General features: G+C 41.6%; 2 protein-coding genes and 2 pseudogenes across 2 annotated transcripts; all 4 read right to left on the bottom strand.

The window, feature by feature from the left end:
- Window positions 1-399: 399 nt before the first annotated feature.
- LOC101762676 (nuclear export mediator factor Nemf) lies at window positions 400-8,111 on the bottom strand. Its single transcript, XM_004962692.2, has 14 exons — window positions 7,755-8,111; window positions 6,899-7,011; window positions 6,717-6,813; window positions 6,488-6,612; window positions 5,689-6,295; window positions 5,308-5,493; window positions 4,865-5,158; window positions 4,205-4,357; window positions 3,528-3,682; window positions 3,241-3,346; window positions 2,108-3,157; window positions 1,928-2,006; window positions 1,287-1,643; window positions 400-1,187 (listed from the first exon to the last, which is right to left on the bottom strand). The coding sequence occupies exons 1-14, from the start codon at window positions 7,857-7,859 to the stop codon at window positions 994-996; spliced, it is 3,621 nt and encodes a 1,206-aa protein (XP_004962749.1). The 5' UTR covers window positions 7,860-8,111; the 3' UTR covers window positions 400-993.
- An 878-nt stretch (window positions 8,112-8,989) lies between these two features.
- On the bottom strand, window positions 8,990-12,307 carry LOC101761855 (annotated as a pseudogene).
- On the bottom strand, window positions 10,945-15,420 carry LOC101762275 (putative disease resistance RPP13-like protein 3). Its single transcript, XM_014804938.2, has 6 exons — window positions 15,274-15,420; window positions 15,080-15,204; window positions 14,876-14,981; window positions 14,487-14,584; window positions 12,809-13,716; window positions 10,945-12,701 (listed from the first exon to the last, which is right to left on the bottom strand). Exons 5-6 carry the CDS (start codon window positions 13,627-13,629, stop codon window positions 12,443-12,445), a joined length of 1,080 nt encoding a protein of 359 aa, XP_014660424.1. The 5' UTR covers window positions 13,630-13,716; window positions 14,487-14,584; window positions 14,876-14,981; window positions 15,080-15,204; window positions 15,274-15,420; the 3' UTR covers window positions 10,945-12,442.
- Window positions 15,421-17,343: 1,923 nt separating this feature from the next.
- On the bottom strand, window positions 17,344-20,909 carry LOC101755531 (annotated as a pseudogene).
- Between the last annotated feature and the right edge of the window lie 2,212 nt (window positions 20,910-23,121).

The raw sequence follows: 23,121 nt of genomic DNA, 5'->3' as shown, positions 1-23,121 counted from the left end.
GGCACTATTTTGCAAAAGATCAGGGGCTAACGCAGAAGAAAAAGGATCTAGACTAATTACTTTTAAAGTTTGCATCAAAGTTTGCATGATCCATACCATCGCCAGCATCAGCAAGGGCAAATCTAGTGACATCAGAAGAGTACTTTTTTTATGGCTTCTTCAAGAGTTTGAAAATTCCCTGTGGACTTGGACGTTTTCTCAGAGTTAAACATAAGATCACCATTGCAACGGAATCCGCGAGGCCAATGGTGCTCTGGAAGAGGTGCTGCATGATTGTATGTGCAGAATGCCAGATGGTTCTGGATGAGGTTTAGCCGTTTAGGTTCGTGCACGGAGCGACAAGATCATTGGGTTTAGCAAATCAGTTCAGGTCTAATGGAAACGGAAAACGACAACCAATAATTCCCAATGGAAACGGAAAACAACAACCCATAGTTCCTATAAATGTATCGTAAACACAACACGACTTCGAAATAAACATATGTTCTTTTTTTATTTAAGTTATTTACATCAGAACTTTCCATAAAAACAGCAAAAGGGCACCCATATTGCTCTGTCCTAGACGTTCAATTTGGTCCAATATGCCGCCAGTCTCTATTGCATACTAGCATTGCATCCCCGGCCTCTCAACGCCAAAGAGATGCTTCACACTTCACCGAAGTCACATAAAAATATAACGAACAAAAGTATATCACAGGTGACTTTCAAGTGAATTTACGAATATTTTTAGCCTGTCTACACCAGAAGTTTCCCAGGTCAACAGCAAATTGGCAATCAGACTGCCAGTGTATACACCTGCTGCTGCTGCTGCTGCTACCGCCTCTGCCTGGCTTTCCAGCCTCTCGAGTCTCAATGCCAAAGGCATAAACTTCACAAATGCTAAATGCGTATGTCAACAATCTCCAGGTGACTCAAACAAATCGCAACATTTGCAGACCTTTCCAGATCAGAGATGGATCAAAACTTCAGTTTTTCGATCATGGCGATTTCACATTAGTTCTGTTTTGCAGACTTCTTCCCCTTCTGTTTCTGTTTCTGCTTCAACTGAGTGAGGCCAGGTGCTGTGATCTTGGCGTTCCCAACAATAGCAGCCACCAGTTCAGGGTCTGTGCATGCCTTCATGAGCTCCTTCTCACGGTTGGTTGCATCAGGAGTGTGCAGAAACAAGCTCATAGCAGTTTTGGCAGCTGAAAGTAACATACTCGGGTATCAGGACAACTGATACACCAGGAGAAAAACATAAAAAATGAAAAGGTGAAACTAATAGACTTTGTCGCCTGACATACCTTTTCCTTTCTTTGCTGTGCCCGGGGTAATCTTTACACGATATTTGTATGTCTGCAATGCGTTGTAAGGGGCACACACAGGTACAGCATAGAGCAAGATATCACTTGGTAGTGGGTTCCCAGTTAAGTAGTCCAAATCAATTAGTTTTTCTTTCTCTTCATCACCAATCTCTTGAACATCATCTTCATCCAGGGCACTGTTGCCACCAGCAGGAGCGGTACTTGTACCCATGCCATCCCTGCTTCTACTAATGCTGACGTCATTTCGGTCTGCCTCAGAGGTACTTTCTGGGCAATCACGAGAAAGATGTCCAGCTTTTTTGCATTTATAACATATTTTTGATGAGTCATCTTCACCTGTAAGAGTAAAAGGTGTAAAGGTTTTGAACAGCCAAACAAGAAATGATATTTTGCACTAAAATTTTCATTTTCCAGTTTCATATGTATGGAAACATTATTAAGCAAACTCAAATAAAAAGCAAGTCAACTATCAGCCAACTGATCAACAGAATATTCAGAAGAAGTTGCTACTGTACAGAGTAGAAAGAACAATGAGCAGTAATCAGTTCATCACTATCCAGGTAAGGAGTTATCAAATCTCACATGTAAAACCCTGAAAATAAGAGGAAATGTCAAAGTACCAGCTGATGGTTTTGATTCTTTAGCAGTGGGTTCTTCATCTTGTGAAGGCTTGTCCTTCCGCAAAGCTTTCCCAGATGACTAACATGACAGGTATGAGGGGAAATGTTAAAACTTGATGTTACCAAAGGGAAAAGGCAACATAATAGGAAAGAAATCATAATGATAAATAATGTTATTACCGCAAGCAATGCCATACGAATTTCCCTTTCTTCTTCATCCTGCTCTGCATACTTCTCTTTAATCTTCTTAAGCTTGCCCTTCTGTCCGCGACTTACTTTAGGATTAGCAGCCTGTGTGCTTCCCTTGCCCTTTTCTTGCTGTGAACTACCTGGCTGACTTACTTTAGAACCAGTAGCCTTTGTGTTTGCCTTTCCTTTTCCTTGCTGTGAAGTATCTGTCTCACTTACTTCGGAACCAGCCTTTGTGTTTGCCTTCCCTTTTTCTTGCTGTGAAGCACCTGGTGTTTCTACAGCTTCACCATTTTGGGAATCAGTAGCAGCTTCACCAGTTGACTGGCCCTTCTTCAATTTTCTTCTCTCTGCTTTTGATATGTATGGTTTGTCTCTCACTGCTGGTTTTATCACTTCAAGATCATCATTGTCTTCTGCTAAACTGGAAGGGATGCTGCTGAGCAGAGAGCTTTTACCTGACACCTTGGCAGGGCCAAGGCCAAGAGTCTTATCAAGCAGATCATCAAGTTGAGATGAAACAGAAGCATCGACAGTTTCTTCCTTTGAACTGGAATTCCCATTGTCCAATTTTTCCTCAACTTGGGTTTCAGCAAGTGGTTCAAGAGAGTTGGTCGTAGCAATATCAGTAGACAGATCAGAAAGACCCAGCTTATTATTTTGGTCAATGTTTGTATTTTCCCTGCTTGATTCATCTTCATGTGTTTCCTTGTTTGAACCACTTTCACTAGCAATTTCGTCATCAGATTGAGGGTTACTTTGCTTCTTGCGAGACTCAGCTTCAATTTCTTGGAGGGCCTCATCTTCACCCCTAACCCTCCTTTCATTTAGATGAGATGCCAAGGAGCTCTCATCCAAGCGGAAGAGGATACCAAAGCCCATAACAAGAGGGTGAGGTGGGAGAAAATTTTTCTTGCCACGGATCATAAAACTACCAACAGTAAGGTACTCGCCAGTAGGAGCTGTCTTGCTAACTTGATGTGGATACACCCACCAAGCACTTGTAACAATTTTTGAATCCCATGCTTTGCTGTGGCAAACCTGCAACAGAAGCCCAGGATCATATGAGCCCTGGCTTTTTCAAGTTATTGCAGTAAAATGTTTAGAGACAATCTTGAACTCACAGTGAAGCATCCTGCTTGGTTTAGTGTTAATGGTGGAATAGGAGTGTCAGGTTTGTGATTCTTGATTATAGTACTGGAAGCTCCATGTAACTCAGCATGCACATACCTATTACAGAAAAAGCAGCCTCCATAAGATTCATGGAACAAAAATGAACATTTGATAGCACTACAAAACTGAGGCATTACAGTGGAAGCATGTTTTCGATTATCAACTGTAAAATTTGACGGACTGAGGAAAAAAAGTATTGAAATTGTTTGCAAATTAGAATAGATATAAGGGTACTTACAGATCGCCTTTAGACATGTAACGCTTGACAATCAACTCATTTTGCTGAGCATCTCGGCCACTGATAATCAGGTAATTTTCACTGCTGATGAACCAATTGAATTTTTCAAACCAGTGAACTTTGCGCATATGAGTGATTGCAGCCACAGTTTTTTCCTAAAAATGTCCAGATATGAAAGTTATGTTTACAACTGAACAGTGAAAGGACAATAAACTAAGTCAACTTTTTGAAACAATGACAGCAAACGTATGCCATCATCTAAACAAAGAAAAAACAAAATAATTGGTCCAATAAAAGCCTTCCATTTAATTACCAACCTTTCTTATGAATTATGCCTCTATGCTAGCAAAGAAGAAAAGACAAATGAATGTGACAGTTTTCTCAAGACAAACATATATGACATAAGGCTTGTTCAAGCAGTGTTCATTAACAACAATTTCCAAAAACCTAAAACCCTGGGCCAAGTGGGCCAACAGCAAGGCCCAACACATAGGCCTTTTACATCCAGGATGTAGTCACACACAGCAGGAGCAGACACGATCCCATCGTACAACAAGCCTCAAGGCATCGCTGCATAGCCTGCCTTGAGCACTTAAGCGTACAGGTGGTGCCTAAGCAACTTGCCTAGCCATACCGCTTTAATAACCAATGAATACAAGTTATGTTATCTAAGGTACCTGAGCCAGCTGAAGACGTGTCTTCTTCTCGGCTGCTTTGAATGCTTTTTCATGAGCTGTGATCGTCTTCTCTTGTTTGCTTTCCTGTTTCTTCTTCATTTCATACCACCGCCTTGCATTTGCATGTGCAGAAAGTGATATATCAACCTCTACCTAAAAGAATGAAAAAGGTAGTGTCAGATTGATAAGAAAACAACGTGAAGATTGATAGTGAAATATAGGTACACGTAACAAGACCAGAAATGCATCATGAGTTTGTGAGGCAGCATAAAATTGTGACAGGTAGAGCACAATGGGATCATCTGGGTAGGTGTTGATTGATCAAGTAAATGTACTTTACATGGCTGTTCGAGAAAAAAGAAGGGAAGGAATTTCAACTCATTCCAAAAAAGAAAAATTTAAAAATGCAAGAATCAAAATAAAAACCTGTGTATGGTATGTATAATGTTGAATCAATAGCAGGGGTGGGGTGGGGTGGGGGGGGGGGGGTGGGGTCAAGAAGCCAATGATCCGAATAGAATGTAGCTCATCCCAGGAATATTAGGTCCAAAGAACCATAAAGTAAAAGGTGTCAACATGTTTCAGAATGATAAAAAAAACATATGTTTCCATGCTACAGACAGCATCCATGGAGACAAACTAGTAGCTTGTGCAACATACCTTTTCCACAGGTGCAGTTATCTCATCCTCGTCCATGTCATCAAGATTATTGCTCAAGAGTAGGGTCATGCAATTTCTTTCAAAATTTAGCTTATCGATAAGACCTGCTACTGGGTTTCCAGCCTTTCTCTCCTCTTTAATCATGCGAGTAAGAGCTTCCCAACTCATTTCATTTGCAAGAGAAACACGCACAGCCAAAATTGCTGCATCTACATCCTCTAAATTGTACTCAATCAGTTCTGCCATTTTGACACAATGGTCCACTTCCTTTCTCAATGTATGTACACGATTCTCCTGCATGGCAGAGAAGAAGGATGGACTATCAGAACTCCTATTATGTTGCAGACAAAATTAAGATAACAAAACCCCTCCAATGGAAACAAAAACTACGAGAATTGCGATTGTAAATATGCACTACAAAACTTCAAAGTGAGGAGGGTTACCTGATCCAATTTTATTTTATTCAGCCTCTGAGCTGCAGATTCCTCTTTTGCTTTCTGCTGTTGATTCACCTTTTGACTTTCTATTTTGCTATAGAACTCGTCTAGTGCAGCATCAAATGTCGCAAATTCATCATATTCCCTTGACTTAAATTGTTTCAGCAGAATAGGGCAATAATCATCATATATCTGCAGACAGGAACTCAAAACAGTCATTATCCAGACTTTGCATCAATCAATGGTAACATGCAAGTGCCAGTGCCAAATCATAAACAGGTATATGTGATGTGGGACAGCAGACATTTCTTGCACATGAAACAAAAGAACTAATCTGCATATTAAATTCCACAACAGTGCTAAAGTAAGCAAGGATAAAATACAGACCTTCTGATTAGTTGAATCACCTTCCGAGGGTGTGAGGTTCTTCTTTGCAGTCATCTTATTCTGCATGAGAATAAAACCCTCAGGAATCCTTTGGCCAGATATAATATCTACAAGCCAATCCTCAAACCTTGTAATAGATTCCATTAGAGCCTGAATAGTGCTGTCATCAATAGTGCTCTCTGGATCTTTCCCAACCTTTGTACTTGGAACCAACCCAGCATCCAATATGATATGCTCTGCAAGTGCAGGGCCATAAGCCAATGCCTCGCCAAGAATTGTCTTCAGAGTAGCTTTATTGGATTGAGCACCATTATTGGCTTTTGCATTTGAACCAGACTGCTTAGCTTTTGCAGCGGCAGCCCTCTTTTCTTTTCTACTCAGTGGTTTTTCAGATATTTCAGTTACAGACACTCCATCATTGGTCGATTGAGAAGGTTCCTGAGCATCAGTTGATCCAGATGTAATTTCCAAAGGTTCATTATCATCAACATTATCAGACATTGTCAATGTGTCCTTCAACTTTGCGAAGTCAGTCCTTTCAAAAACACGGCAAGCTTCTACAGGATAGCGATGACGTGACATGATGGCCAATCCTTTGTTATCATCTCTGTGATTCGGGTAGAAAATAAAAATAATAAGCACAACACACACACAAAAAAAAGCAAAGAGCATTGGATTGCATATTGTAAGGAATAACTGATATTTTACTGTCCTTAGTCCTTACTGATGCATCAGAATCTGTAATGGTGCCTACTAAGTACAGCGTATTTAACTAATACAGCACAAATCAAACAATGACCTGTGAGAACGGAGTAGTGTCATCACTGTGTATTCGGAGTCCGTAAGAAGGATGTTTCCTTGTGCATATAGCTCCAGAATTATAAAATGTGCATTACTGCCAAGCCCGAATTGGAAAAGAATAATCTGCACAAGCAAAACAAGGGCCAAATTAGATGGCCCAACCAACAACAACACAAAGTTGCTGTCTTGAAATGTATATCTGTGAGCAGGAGGAACTGCAGCAGTACCCTGTCATATCCGAGCATACGGACATCTTCAAGTCTCTTGTTACGAATGTGCTTTCGTAGTTTCAGAGTGAAACCTGATGGCGTGGTGCTCTTATCACTGCAGAAATGCAAAGATGTGGGAGTCTAGACATTAGTTTTCCAGAACAAGGTATATACCATCCATGGAGTGAGTAGCAACTCACCGGACGTATTGGGTGGTGTGGAACCTGACACCACTCTCCATGAGCAGTAAAACCCTCTCGCTTTCCCCTGACTCAGTAATTCCACTGCTGTTCATCAGCTTGAAAAGATACGTCTGTTCAAATGCAGAAAAGATGGTATGTTATCAATGTACTAGCATCATATAGGAAATATGCACACAGTTACACAGCGTGTGAGAATGCTGCAGAACAATGTGATCTGTTTGGTATGACAAACTGATGATACGCTGGTTTTCGAATGGTCCGAAGAATTCAAGCAACTACGCCTCAATCAAAGCCACACGAATGTTGAGAACCAATTGGTTGGTCCTCACGAAATACTAGACAAGCAACTGCAAGGATCTTATATCCTACCAAAGTGCGCCCAAAATGTGTATCAAGAGCCTCAGCCACACCTTAATCTATTCTTTTTTGTGTCAAATTTTACAAGCAGGGGATGCACCAGCTACATCAAACTATGGGAGAAGTCACACAGGCAATCACACAGCACATGGAATTACCATTCGCGAATCAAACTAGGAAGTGTTATGCCCAAGGCCACGCTAAACTTAGCTAAAACAAGGTAACTGCCCCAGCGCCAAACCACCACTAGAGCATACTCCTACATACAGCTTCTGGAACCAATCCGAGCAGGCCCAAATCCAGCACAAAATCGCCTCCACCGATCGCGGCGTCGACCCAAGGAGGACCCCCTCCCCATCCGATCGCGGACTACCAGCCAACCCGCCGCCACGCGGGCGGCGGCGACTAGGGTTCGCCGCACAGCAACTCAAGCCACGGCGTTAGCGAAGGAGAGAGGAGGAAGGGAGGGAAGGAAGGGGACGGGGACCCGACTAACCTTGGGGGTGATGTCGTAGACGTTGGCGAGGCGCATGCCGATGAGGCGGCGGAGGCACTTCACCTCCGCCGCCACGTCCGACGTCGTCATCCGCGCCTTCACCATCTCGTCCCAGCCGCCGCCGCCGCCGCCGCCGCAGCCTTCGGTTCCTTCCTCCCTCCGGGGGGTTTCCTCTCTGACTATTCACCCCGCCGCCTCGCGAGCTCTCCGCCTCCTCGGGCCTCGGCTCCGGTTGCGGTGAAGAACGAACGCCCTCTCCGCTGGAACGAGGCGGGCCGGGCTGCGGATCGGTGCAACATCCGGCCCGCAAGATCTTCGTCTCGTCACGGCACGGCCCAGAGTCCGAATTTCTCGAGCGCTGTCGTTTCGGCTGCAAAATTTTGAGTTGTCGCTGAAGAACCTACGCAAGGAAGTAGTGGATGCAAAAAAGAGACAAGTCGCTGACAATGCAAGAGGTGTTGAAATTAAAAAGATTCATAAATCCCAATTCAAACATCTAAATAAATTTCAATGGTGCCATTGTGTCTTTTTGCAACAAGATCTTCAAAACAAAAGTATCCTCATGTTTAATGAAGCAATCAACGCTCTTGGATTAATAGAAATTCCCTTGAAAGGGAGGCAACTCACATGATCAAATAAGCAAGACTCACCACTCTTGGAAAGATTTGATTGGCTTTTTTACTTCAGTTATCCAGGAACTCTGGCACATACTTTAACCATGGAGACCTCAGACCATGCCCCATGCATCATTACAATCAATACGGACATACCCAAAGCTAAAGTATGTCCCTCTGAGAACTATTGGATGGAGTATGAGCATTTCCTCTCAGTTGTGCAACATGGCTGGAACTTACCAGTAGATCACACAGATGCAGCAAAGAACATCATAGCAAAGTTCAAAAATATTAGAAGGGTACTCAAAGCTTGGAGAGCTACCATATCCAACCTAGCTGAATCAATTGCGAAAATCAAAACTCTCATTGAATTTTTTGGTATTTTAGAATAACACAGATACCTTGCCATTCATGAGTTTAACTTCAGAGATTCCGTGCAAAGGTTGCTGACCTCTTTTTGCTCAATCAGCAAAAATTTTATTGGAAACAAAGGGGGACAATCAAGTGGGTCAAGTTTGGAGATGGAGATGCCAAATCCTTCCATACAAATGCAACCCTTAAGTTTAGAAAGAATGCAATCACCTCACTAATAGACTCAGAAGGGATTTCACACTTTAATCGTAACAGTAAAGCAAACTCTTATAGGAAGCTTGCAAATACTGACTGGTCAGCTTCATAGACAACCATCCACTCGGACATGACGACCAAGATGACTGGTTTCGACCATGTTAGCTTCAGGTGATGGCTTTTGACCTGATGGTTTTTGACGTGGTACAAGTCTAGACGCTCGAATGCTCTGCGTTTACTGGTTGATCATGTTCCTAGTCTATTTATGTAACCCATTGGCGAACGTCTACCACATCTCGCTAGTTCAAGGACTTTCTTACTCTTAATACAACACGGAAGAATATAAAAAAAATGCTAGAATGGTTGTAAATGGGAGCAGACAGTGCCAACAAGGCAACAACTGCTGTATGAGTATGAGCATACAAAATGATTGATTGGATGGTTTCTAGGGGGCCACCGGCCACGGCAATGGTAGTGGTGGGTATCAAGCTTCTGTTTCTTCTACTGCCATACTGCATCTGCCACTGATGTCTCTGCAAAGGACGACACAGAAACGATCAGAAAGAGTAATCACTTGCCTCGTTAGTATTTCCTGTGCTTGCACAACGAAAACTACAGCTCTTTATTAAGTAACGGCCAACCTGATTGTTAAGAAAGAGTTACTGCAAACATATCTGCCAAGTGCGTGACCCGTCGGACACCCACTATTCAAGATCTTGTCACTGGGGATTGATCAAATCCCCTAGGCGTACAGACAATGGAAGGAATTGCGTCATTTAAGATTTTGATTCGGTAGTAGTTGCACATGATATATTAAGGATTTGTGGAGCAAGCAATTAGCGAAAGATTGCTGAACTGCAGAAAACACCCCCAAAAGCCCCTTCAAATTTGAAGGCCCACAGCGGCAACCAGCTTAAAAAAAACCTTCAAATTTGAGAAGGATTTGAGAAAAACATCAAATTTAAATGACCAAGCAATTAGGAAAGGATTGATGAAATGACAAACAATCAGAGGAGCAGGGTTTCAAGGCAACGAGCCACACCCCCTGCATGTTACATGCTTGCACTTGCATCTTCTAGATTCTAGATTCTAGTACATATCCCAAATTCCAAACAAGAAACACAAATAGTAATTTCACTGAACTAGACTGGAGGGCGGAGCTCAGAACTGAACAGGACAGGTTCCCTCACTACCCACTGGAGGATCTATGATCATGACACTAAAGACGAATTTGTCTATGGGATTTAAAAGTATGCAACAACCTACAATTTGTTTGCACAATCATCCTACACCAGCTCTTCATATGCGTTAAACTCAGTAGCCCGTAAAATATGTTAGTAAGATGAAAATACATGTGCATCCTTGTGATTAAGAGAATAAATCAAACCTCAGCATTGAGTTATGATTCGAATGATAAGTATCAAAATTCAAACTCTTCTGCCAGCTTATGCTCCTCGTCCTTCAAAATCTCCTCTTCATCCCACCTTCTTACTTCAAGAGAGAGCTCATCAGAAAGGTTGCTGGCTGCATTCTTGACAGCTTCCTCCACGGTTTCCACCTCCTTAAGCCTCGCACCATGACAAACAATCTCAACTTGGAGATGCTTTAGGGAAGAGAGGTGCTGGATTCCAAAATCCAGACCACCATGCAAAGAGCACACGCCATGTGCATTAAATGGAACCCGGAGTTTTCAAGCATTGTCATGGCTCCTGGTTCAAAAGTCAGCCCTGTCCTAATTTCCCAACATGAGAAGTAGAACTCCTTCAGACAACAGAATCCGTTACTGCCTGTAATGACCCCTTCTTTAGGCTTTACTGAACTTGAGGATATCCAGAGAAATAACAGACTGGGCAAGTCCCCAAACGTCCGAAATGATTCCTCATCCACTGGACTAAGATATATGTCTAGGTAAGTGAGGTACTCCAGTGACTCCATCCAGTTCGGGATTCTGGGAAAATAGTAATCTATGGACATATCAAATTTCTGGAGGTGGCGAGGAGGAGGTGATATGGCTCAATTGCTGAGATATATTATGATATGGCTCAATTGCTGAGATATATAAACCGGGTAGCTTGAGGTAGATGGAGATCTCGCCCTCACGCTGGAGGCTCTGAGATTGACTCCTCTACTTCTTGCTTGCCCTTTTACAGATAAACAGCCGTGCTTTATAGAAGAGCCCGGCTGTAACAAACTAACCAATCTTATCGCTAACAAACTCAATCTCTAAGGGCTAACTTAATTCCTAAGAAAACTAACCAAACCGGCTGAACTCTATCAGACACCTGGCGCTGGATTCTTCTGCTTCCTGCGCCTGAACTTGGCACCAAAGAATTGGTCCATAACAGGAGGGGACCAAGAATCCTGTAAGAAATCAAGGGAACACCTATGATAACTTTGGATTTGTATTGATTGAAGATTGAGCATGCCTAATTTGCAGAGTGATGTGACCAAATTTTCTGCATAGGTCTTCATTACATAATTTGTATCAATGATGCACCAATTTAGCCCAAGAATTCTTAGGTTAGTTAAACTGCCCAGTTCCAGCAAAGAAGATACTGACGTATGACAATTGATTTCAATCTCTGATAATTCCCGTAGAGCTTGCATATTTCCAATTCCTTCAGGCAACTCTAAACTGTTAACCAATGTCAACCGTTGTAGGAGAACAATACTCTCTGGCAATCTTTGAATCCTTGTCCATCTCAAATCTAAGGTCTGCAAATTTTGTAGTTGTCCTATTTGTTCAGGGAGTGCAATTATTCTTCTTGAATTGAGTCACAGGTACCTCAAATGAGAAAGCTTATCCATGTGTTTAATATAATTGTATTCCATCACCACCCTATTTTCTAGATCTAATACTCTCAAGAGTTGAAAGTCGGAAAGACAAGGCATATTCTCAGAATATCCAAAGGTAGTGAGAGATCGAACATTAGAAACGATCATATTTGCTGGCACCATAATATCATCTCGGGCATAATAGTTGAGGGATAGCCGACGAACCTTACCTTGTGGCACCAACTTGTGATTTTGGTCACCACATAAGGTTACAAAGTTTTCCTCAACTGATTTGGATATGATGAGATCAAGAATCATATCATGGACATGGCAAGCATCAGCTCGACCATCATACTGGATTCCAACTGGCTGAATCATGCTCCTGTTGATAAGATCATTGAAATAGCATTCTCCTATTTCCTCCATGTTCTGTCCGCCTTCTATAGTGATAAAACCTTCAGCAATCCATCTTCTTACTAATCGATCCCTCTTGATCTCATAATCTTCAGGAAACACACTTAGATATAACAAGCATGTCTTCAAATGGTAGGGGCGATCATTGTAACTAAGGGACAATATCTTTTTCATGTCTTCCATGTCTGTATCTTTTTCAAGTACTAACCGATTGACTTCCATATCTTCTCCCATTCTTCTTTTGTTCTAGCTTTAGTAGCCAATAAACTAGCTATTGTAATGATTGCCAAGGGCAAGCCACTGCATTTTTTCAAGATTTTATTGGAAACTTCTTTCAGATGAAGAGGACATATCTTCAGATCCAAAAACTCTTTTAAAGAATAAACTCTTAGAGTGAGTTGCACCAAGACGCTTTAGCTCATACACATGACCATGGTGAGGAGAGCAACAATATTTGGCAACTGCGATGATGCGAGTAGTTGTCAATATTCTACTGGAACAATTGTTTTCAGGAAAAGCACATCTGATAGTTCTCCATGCTGATGTGCTCCATATATCATTGATTACAATAAAGTACCTATCACGAATTTGCACAAATTAAACATATGCTGATTAAGCTCAAAATTAATAGGTACATCAAAATTTGTTGAAAACAAGATTGTCACGAAAAGATATGCTGCATACCTCTTATCCTTCAGGAACTGTCTTATTGTGTTGATGAGTTGCTGCTCATCCCATGCTTCGCTGCTGCCAAACTCTCGGCAACTGTGCTGGCAGAGTATACTCCTCAGTATCTTCTTCATGTCAGGTTTTTGTGACACCGACACAGAAGCTTTATAGTCAAATTGCCCTTCAAGCTTGCAGTACACTTCATTAGCAAGAGTAGCCTGCCCAAGCCCTCCAAATCCAACAATGGAAACCACATTCAGCTGTGCCATTGTGCCATGTCCTTCTGTTAGCAACTTGATAAGTTTGTCCCTTGGGCCATCAATGCCAACAAGCCTTGTTGTCTCAGTGTAAAATGCAGGCAAGCGAGGGTCTATGCTTATCCTACACGGTCTGGGGAAAGCATCTTTAACCTTGTACCTCTGACGCCGATTGCTAGCCTCTACAACATGGACCTTGAGACATTGGATCTTCTTGGCATTCCAATGGCGTGTCTTGGCATCTGTGAACAAGCTCAAGCACCTGCCAACAAATCCCTTGAAGCCTCTGGGCTTGCTGCTGGACTCACAACCAAGGGAGAACATAAAACTGTCGATGCTATCTTCAATGCCGTAGGACAGCTCCCGCACCTCTTTCATCCAGCACTTGGACTGCTCATCGGGGTCCTCCACCTCTGACATCCTCTTGAGGAAAGCATGCATGCTCTCGAGCACATCTTTAAGGAACATTACATCCGCCTTCACTTTAGTGAGAAGCCTGCATTCATCAGAGAGCAAGGCACCCAGCTTCAATAGCAGGGAACCCATGGCTCCATATGATGCACATACAACAGCTTCCATCCCCCACACCTCACTTCATCTGGGTGTCAGTGCTTGTGTCTTTGCAACTCAAGTTTGAAGCCTCTTATACATGCTTGATAAAGTCAACTGCACATGCACAAGAAAGGAAAAATACCTGAAGGAAGGTCACAGGACAAAAGGAGAGAGCAGGTAAACTGGTAAGGCGTACACATCAACAACTTTCTTATTGGTGCACAAATAGCATTTCAAGATTAGTCAAATTATCAAGAATGCAAGTGTGAATCACCCACTGCAAGGTCAGTCAATTAGTCGAGAGAAAGAAAGCTGATAAATGTGTCCTTTGTAGCTAAGCCACCTAATGAGGAGAGATATGGGTATCCTTCAAATAATTTAGGAGAACGGAGAAGACAACTATCACAAATCATCTGCCTAAATTATTAGTACAAAAAAGATAGGGGATAGGACATGGAAACCTAAGATAAATAAATAAAGTGACAGGTTAAGAGCAAGATAGCCTGAGGCTGAGGGAATCTATGATTAATTAAACCTCAAACTCAAATCAGTCAATTAAGACACTTACTGTGTACAGATATGACCTTGTGAACGCTGCTGACCCAAAATATAATATAATTCAGACATGGGAGTGGCTTTTTTAGTAGCTTTAGAATATTAACATCTAACTGTTCATACTAACCAGTCCAACTTTCCAACAAGCTAAACAACAGAGAAACAATCTAGCAGATATATGAGCCGGCCAAAGAGGCAGGTTTAGGAAGTTATAAGAACATAAGGAGCAAGGAAAATTCCCCATTTGAAAACCCAGGGACAAGCAGCCACTGATGACAGCATGATATCACCCCTTCACATTAGCGAGAAGATTGCACATGGCTTCTGACCTTCCATTGGAGGGAGCACGCACCCACGAAGCATCCACGCCTCTTACAGATGCTTATTGCCAAGCAGACGTGAGCAAGCAATTTACAGAGAAGACAAGCTGCATAGAGAGGAAATCACCTGAGTGTCATGCCACATGCACCTGAGCAACAATCACTATCTAGCTTGCAGTCATGCCCAAAAAAATAAAAAAAGGTGCCCAAGTTGCACCAAAGCAGATTTGTAATATCACTGAACCTGTCAAGATCTTCAAAGACAGGATTTATGTAATCTTTAGAAAGAACTGCGCAACTGCATAAGGTGCCGCAAATTCAAGTCTAGTCAAGTTGTCAACAAGACAGACAGACAGACAGACAGAAATATGCCTCGATCGGCCATGTTTCAGTCTCACCGTGTATCCTGCCGCCTGAGGACACCTCAATACCAATAGGAGTACCATATTGCAAGTTGCAACAACCATCTAACTGAGATTTTCTTTGCTTCCATGGAGCAATCATCTGCAATAATCAATCGGTCAAAGATTAGTCAATGCCTCTCCTCTGACGAAAAGACAACTTGAGCCCAAACAACAGGGTTACAGGGACAGCGTGGAAACCTGCGATTTCTTAAGCCGCCCAGCGCGAGAAAGCCCCGCCGGTCCGTCCAGAGCCACCAGGAGCCCGACAAGATCTTCCCGCGGGATTCGTCGGTTGACCGGCCATCGCCCCCAACAAGCCAGCCCTTGAGAATGATAACAGAAAAATGTCAGGGTGAAGCAGCATCACGGAGAGGGGCGCGACGAGGGCTCACATCGAGGGGGCGAGGACGCGTGGGGAGCCGGAACCGACCGCGCTGCGGCCTGTAGGCAGGCGGCGCCCAGAGCGGGCGCTCGCCGCCGCCGGTGCGCCGCCCCTGTACGGACCGCATGGGAGATTCCGTGGTCCCACTTGTCGGTGGGTAGAGTACCGAGGACGAGTATATATACATACCTCCGGAGAGAGAACTCGAGGCGGGCCGAACTGGGCCTCGCGCCTGGGCCACTTTTCAAAACTGGACTGGAGTACAAGACATTTCATGACGGTCTAATGTGCAAAATTTTAGTTTTTTCAAACATTTTAAGCTGAAGTTTTTTCTTATGGAATTTATATATGACTAGCAAATATGCCCGTGCGTTGCAATGGGAGAATATTTTGTGTGTATTTAGTCAAAAAAATATGGATACATTATCACAATGTAAATGTGTATGTGCGGCGTTAAATTTTATTTTGTAGAAGTGTATCTTGATATGTATATTTTTGAACATTTTGAATAACTAAAAGGTAATTGCCCGTATTATTTTTTATTTTAGAATATCACAATTTGGGAATAATTATTAATTGTTTCATTCAGTTCTTTATGGTTTCGGCCCAGGCAGACCATTATAACTGAATAAAAGAAGTGTTCTTCAAATTCTCTGTGTAAGCACCGCCGCCCAGTCCATCGTGGCTCCTCGCCGAAGTTTCACCGGAACTGGAATTCGGTATTCGATTGCTGCTGCCTGTGCAGACAACACCAGATGGGAGAGAAGGATGTGGGCAACTCATTTTTGGGGTGATGGAGAGGAGATATGGGTCGGGATGGTGCAGCTACGAGATCTAGGGTTTAAATGTTTGTGGGGCTTCGTCAAGCATTGTTGCTTGACGTATGGCGCCTGGACTCTGGAGTCGGAGTAGCTTGGGAGAGCATGTGGATTCATTTCGGATAGATAAACGACAGTCTCCAGCTGCAGATTGCAATGCACATGGCAGCCGTGTTTATGTCGGTGCCTTCATGCGCGACGGACCAAAAAACATGTAGAGATATACAAAGGATTGATGGTTAATATGAAAAAAGTGAGGAACTTTTTTTGCAAAATAACCACAATGGTCGGAAGAAACAATTGCACTTTAATATTAGGTAGAGAATACGAATATATCGATACGATATCCTCATGATAATTTTAATAGCGTGTAGCAAACATATGAATATTGTATGTTATGAATGTGTTTTTATATCAAATTTTAGCAGCATTAATCTACGGAGGTTGTGTATAAAACACACACTTCTCTAACATGTTAAGGGCTCCTTTGTAACATAGGATTCATATAGGAATTTGTAGGGTTTGAATGCTAAAGAATTTTTCCCTATATGATCTTTTGGAACAAATGATTGGTTATCTTCCAATTCTTTAAAATTATTATGGAATGATTCAATCCATAGGAATTTTAATTTGGAGGAAAATCTAACATGAGGTCCAACCTTTTGGTCTATCTCTCTTTTCTCTTTCCTTTATTTTTCCTACATTGTATCTAAACACTCTATTACAAACTTTCCTACATTTTCAAATCATATAGGATTGTAAATCTTATGCAACTCTATTACTATTACTATGTTTCTCCTACTCCTACGTTTTAAGATTCCCTAAGGGCCCGTTTGTTTCGTCGGAATTGAATCTCATTCTAGGAATCTCATTCTAGCAATTAGATTCAATAGGAATTAAATTACATAGAATCAGTTTCATTTCAATTTTCTTGTTTGGATGTACAAAGAAAATAATTCCTAGAATTAGATTCCAAATATTGTTTGGTTGATTAGAGAGGAAACTACTTCTGATCGATTACTTGGAACATCACCTCTGTTACTTGCAATCAAACATCACAAGTAATCAAACATATCTGACGAATCGCTCAAGATTTATCACGCAATCAAGCATATGTGACGCAAACCAAACTCTTCTCTCTTTTTCAAACTTACCACTGGTTCAGCACCCAGTTACACACCATGAACGAAGCTGCGCATGTCAGAGGAGATTACAATCATGACAAGTTAAAGCCATATATTATTACAAGGTAATGCAAGTTCAATAGATATTATCCATCACTTGATATAGATGAACTAGTTTCTTCACTTGTTGAGCTGTTTTAGAAGCCACCTATTCCTCATCTTCTCCGGAAGCGCCAACAAAGACTCGTACTTGCGTGCATCACCAGTCAGGATATCAAATAGGTCCAACAAAGTGTCTTCATCCAATCCTTGTACCTCATTCAGTGTGTTTAGAATTTCTTTTGATGTTGGGCCTTTAGGGGCTTTTTCCTTTAGTGCTTCAATGAACTTGTCCATTTTTTCAGCCATCATAGAGGTAAAAGAGTCGCCTGACCGTTGCCTCTTTAAACTTCCTGAAGTTGCCGATGATGTGGGCTCTTTGTTACTAAGATCTTCCTTACTCATGTCTTTTGAGCTCTCAGCTGCAATCTTTGCCGCTTCACCGGTAGCATGGTCTTTGCAAAACACCAAGCTAATGGAATCCCAGTACAAGACAGTCTTGTGCCTGTACCCCATAGCTTCTTTGTTTTTCTACAGAAAATAAATGTTGTACTTGGTTAGAAAACAAGTGTATCACAAAAATTGAAGGACCAGCAGTAATGATAGTCAGTAATGATACTATCAGGTAACAGAAACAACTTGTATTAGAAGGCCGGCATTACTAGTGAAGCAAAGAAAGAATTGCTGAATGCAAACAGCAATACTAACAAAATTCAGTTTCTACTGAAGGTTGGCACGAACTTGTTATAAAAAATATAAAGGCAAGGTTGGTTAGTTGCTTATCACTGTCAAACAGCAGCTAATTTTGTGTCTTTGGGTGGCCTGACATGTCGTAATCAGCGCAACATCCACATGTCAAATGGCAGGAGTTTCTAATTTCTATCTACTTCAGCATAGTCAAATATCATAGTCAGCATGTCAGGAGCTTCTAATGGAAGGAGCTTCTCATTCCACATAGTCAGCATGTCTATTTTGTTATCTATATTACACATGTCTAGTTACAACTAGAGAGACCATTCAGATAAGGTCAGCAATTCAACAGCACAGGTTTATGAAAACCAACAATGCAACATTTCAGCAATTCAACAGAACTTTCAAAATTCTAACAGTACCACCACAGGAATCTCAATACACCAAGTCACCAGTCAGCAATTGTAACAGTACCATACAAGTGATTACAAACCAAACTAGTTCAGTTACAACGCAATAACGCCCTTGCTGCTGGATGTTTTCAGGTCAGTGCATACACATGTCCAAAGCAGCTTCCTAATGGCTGAATTATTGAGATTTCACAGTTCTGTGTGAACAATTAAGGACTAGAATGACCATCAAGTTAGAAACGGATTCTGACATAGTAATGCAGCCTTCGAGGCACTGAGACTGTATCGCAAAGAAACATATGCTAGCTCATCAGGGGTGTTGGCAAGCAAAAAACACCACTCCAAAAACAGAGCCAAATCAAATAGACAGGCATTTGTTTCTTTAACACAATCAAATCACATAGCCCTGACTATTATGCACAACAAATCGATATCACAAACCCTGACTGCATCACCAATATGATGTAGTTTAGTATTAAGAAATAGCCAGACAGGCTGACAGTTATATTTTATGAATTATCACAATTGTGTAAGCAATTAGGACAGGTCACACAAGAAACACTGTGACTGATTTATAACATATAATACTCTAAAATGTGTACAAAGCTATAAAGATAATATTTTAATTTTTTTTACAAACACTGCCATAGCAAAACTAGTCTAAACTATGGATGTAACCTTTAACACTAAACATGCATATAACAACTTGACTAAGCAGTTACTGCAGTAACCTCTGAACTTAACACAAATTTAAGTAAATAAGTGGTTTTTGAAACTTACCGCCACATATTCTTCCCATACAGAATCACTATCAACAGATATTTTGTTTTTGTTCCAATCCCAACCAAATCCACTTGATTCCAACATACCATTGATGATAGTGTAGTGTTTGTTAAAGGTCTTATTCCTCGTCATGATGTTATCTTTTGAGATATCCACATTACACTTTTCTCAGACATTCTTAATAGCAGCTGTATAGACACGAGACTTCCACCCATTCTGGCATCTGTCACCCTTATTATAGTACTCCACAAATGAGTCAAGAAGAGCCTTGTCCATGTCGTCATTCCGAGAAATGTAACCCCTACCCGAGCTTGACTTCTTGCCCTTCTCCATATCCTACAGGAAAAAAGTTCACAAAAGGTTATTAGTAAAATATTAAGGAGCAAAACCAAATATCATAAGTTTGAGCATGCATTGATGATAGAATTTATCATACATTGACCACGTCTTGCTTGGTAATCAGCAAATATTTAGTTAGCTTTGGTATCCCTAAAATTGCTCCATTCATTTGTTGATTGAACATTGGTAATCATACCCACTTCACTTTGAACTTCATGAGGTTCAAAAGATATTACTTGATCAACTTGGTGTATAAGTAAATCATCCATATCTCTCTGTCTATCAATTACAAAGTTGTGCAATATGCAGCAAGCATTAATGATCCTAGTATGCAAGAATTTAGTAGAAATGAGTTACATGCTAGCTAGGGTCATTCAGAGGTGAATTTCAAGCTAGGTTACTACGGAATACCTGATTTTGTAAGTCAAAATATGAGTTGCTTCTTAGTATAGCCCACCTCATCTTCAATAGCCCAAATGTTCTCTCTATCACATTTCTAGCAGTTGAATGGCACAAATTGAATAGTTCTTTGGCAGTGGATGGGTTATGCCCTTGAGCAGCCTACTCATTCAAGTGGTAGCGAGTGGATCGATATGGAGCAAGAAAGCCCGGTCCATTGGTGTATCCGGCATCTACTAGATAGTATTTCCCACTTGGAATAAAAAATGCATCATCCCGAGACATTGCATCATGTAGCACACGTGAATCTGAAGCCGATCCTTCCCATCCCGCTAAGACGTAAACAAATTTCATGTGATGATCACAAACCCCCAAAACATTGGTGGTAATCTGTTGCTTCCTATTCCTATACCTCCCTTGGTCAGCCAAAGGCACAAAAATATCAATGTGTGTACCATCTAATGCTCCAAGGCAATCTTCAAACCACTTCCACTTGGAATCCTCAGGTTCTACAGCTGATGGATCAGGAAGCTTGATAAATTCATGGCATAATGATAGAATACCTCTAAGCACCTCATTGAAGTGATGGCAGATTGGCTCAAGTGACCATCCATATGAGCTACGAATCATCCTCATCTTAGTGCCATGACCCACTACAAGCAAAAAGATTGCTACCTTTTCTTCTACCGACACATTCTTGTTATCACACATAGCACATCTCTGACGTAAGATGGCGCATAGGTCATAAAATGATCTCTTAGTTAGGCGCAAACTATCATAGCAATAGACATTTGATCCTTGGTACAGATTTCTTAGCATTTGTTTGCGTGTAGCTACATCTCTCTCAGCCACTTCATCCGGATCAACGATATGTCTAGGTCTCTTACGCTGATACCAGTGCACAATCATGCTCATGACATCAGAAACAAATAAAGCAGCCACTCTTTTTCTCTTCTTCTTACGCATCTCTCTCATTTGCTCCATGATTGTATTAACCAAGTCTATGTTGTTGTCAGGCATCTAAAACACATATGCAAAAAGGAATATTTTAATTTATCATAAAAAAGGCTCATAATTAACTAACTTAGCAACCGGCATTGGAAAAGAAATGAGGCCCATGTGCTGTAGTAACCAGTAAACTCCCATCCAACTGAACTGAGACCAATTACTTTTGGCCAGCAGTATAAGCGGACAACAATAATTTAAGAAGCAAACTTCTAACATGAACAGGTCATTAACCATGCCGGTTACAAATCATTTTCTGTGATCTAAAGCTAACAACAGTTATCTTTATGTGCTGTGTGCTGTGTGCATGCCCAGTAAGTCCATGGAGGGTTAATCCATTTCTTCAGTGTGCTGTGTGCATGCTCAGGACTAGTGAAGAGCGGGACTAGCTGTTACTTGCAGACATTGTATTCAGGAAATTGAACTGAACATTTTTCCTTGGTTATTGTGCAACTGTGCAAGAGGTGTAAATCTTGCTGTAAATCATCCATTTCCTTAATGGCTCTGGTTATATTGGGAAAATAACTGTCAGTGTTGGTTTTCCTTCTCTACTAACCTGCCATGACCTGGACTATATATGGGAGCTAGTTTGATCAACTGAGGTGCCAGACGAGAGGTTTTCCTCTTCGAGCGTTACAACTTAGTACGATTATTTCCAATTACCCCAAAACAAACACAAATAACGCATGCTTTTATTATATAGGATTGCTACGAATGTACGAACTTAAGAAGTACAACTTAATTCAAGGAAAACAGTTCCGAATAGTTGTTACGGAGAAAACATGGCATCAGAATTGTGACAACTGATAATAAAACTCTACAGTTCTTAAATAACTAAACTAACATGCCACAGTCAACAAGCAGTTTCATTATCTGGTTTCCTACAACTTTGTTCTCCTCCTGTGTTACTTACACAAGTTCTTGTGCCAACATAAATTTTATTTGAGGTACTATGACTACATAGGACAGTATGGTATGTTGAAGAAGAGTCGAGAAGTTATGCTCACAGGATGTTGTCTTCGTACAGCCATGGAGGGATCTGGCCATGCTCGTATTTTGCCCACGGAGTACATGGTGATATTACTCGATGAGGTATCCATTCAATGCATACGTGTATAAGGCAGCACTTCTCAGAGAACATATTTTACTTGCAATTTGTTACTTATTAAGTTCCTTTGTGTTAATTGCATATTTGACACACAAGCCCACAATTGGGACATAAATAATTTAATGAAAATATCAAAATTGCTTCCTCTATGTCTATTTTAGCTGTCACTGTAAATTGTAAACCTCTTGCTTCTTAAAAGAATACATGCTTGAAATGTTATACCTGTTTCTTTTCATTTTGTTGTTAGAGATTAGTAGTGTTATAAAAAGATATACATGTTGTAGACAAATAATTTCACCTTTAGCTGTTAGAGATCAAATAAGGCATCTGTAGTGGTCAGTAAGCTTTGTTTTAGTTCACACACATTTGTATTTATGCAGGACCAAGATGAAGACGCCATGTTACTTGCTGCACAGTTTTGCACCTACTCATTCTCATCCATGATCCTAGAGGAAAGCAGAAATGATGTTCCAGAATTATTTGTCATGGGATGATCAGCCTATGATTGGGGATTAAGCTCGACGATTGCCAATAATAGCCGAGCAATCCAATCTTTTCCAGCAAGTGGTACGGGAGACATGGAGAACAAAGCGTAGCAGCTGGCTATTCTAACACAGGAGGAGATCTAGTCATTCAATCACTATGGCTAATCACTTATTTAACCCTAAATTATCAAGATACTATTCGAAGCCCACAATGCACTACCTAATGAAGAGAACGACGCAATGATATGTAGAATTCAAAAGAGAACGAGGATCTGTCGAATTTTAGAGGAGAAGAGACGTTGCACGAACCCTAGATGTCGGCGAGGTAGATGGGGGCGCCTGAGGAGGAGGGGGCGGCAGAGGAGGTAGACGTCGTCTTCTTCGCAGAGGAGGGGCGGTGGAGGAGGTAGATGTCGCCTTCTACGCGGAGGAGGCGGCGGCGGCGGAAGACGAGTCTTCGCGGCGGAGAGGGCGGCAGAGGAGAGGCTGGCGGAGGGGCGCTGGAGAAGGAGGCGCCCGGCGCGGATTCGGGGTGGCAGAGGGGCGCCGGAGAGGAGGCGGTGCTCGGAGTGGCGGCGCGAGTCGGGGTGGCGGCACA

Source organism: Setaria italica, chromosome III (assembly GCF_000263155.2).
Source record: "Setaria italica strain Yugu1 chromosome III, Setaria_italica_v2.0, whole genome shotgun sequence".
NCBI classification, from domain to species: Eukaryota; Viridiplantae; Streptophyta; class Magnoliopsida; order Poales; family Poaceae; genus Setaria; species Setaria italica.
Note: the sequence above shows the minus strand (reverse complement) of the source record. Positions and strands in the feature narration are given on the sequence as shown.

Excerpts from the sequence above, each read along its gene's own strand:
- LOC101762676 (XM_004962692.2), bottom strand. The coding sequence starts at position 7,859 with ATGGTGAAGGCGCGGATGACGACGTCGGACGTGGCGGCGGAGGTGAAG. Across the intron at positions 4,358-4,864 it reads TAACTGCACCTGTGGAAAAG|GTAGAGGTTGATATATCACT; the intron begins GTATGTTGCACA and ends TCATTCTTTTAG. Across the intron at positions 1,188-1,286 it reads CACAGCAAAGAAAGGAAAAG|CTGCCAAAACTGCTATGAGC; the intron begins GTATGTCAGGCG and ends TGTTACTTTCAG.
- LOC101762275 (XM_014804938.2), bottom strand. The coding sequence starts at position 13,629 with ATGGAAGCTGTTGTATGTGCATCATATGGAGCCATGGGTTCCCTGCTA. Across the intron at positions 12,702-12,808 it reads CAGTTCCTGAAGGATAAGAG|GTACTTTATTGTAATCAATG; the intron begins GTATGCAGCATA and ends AATTCGTGATAG.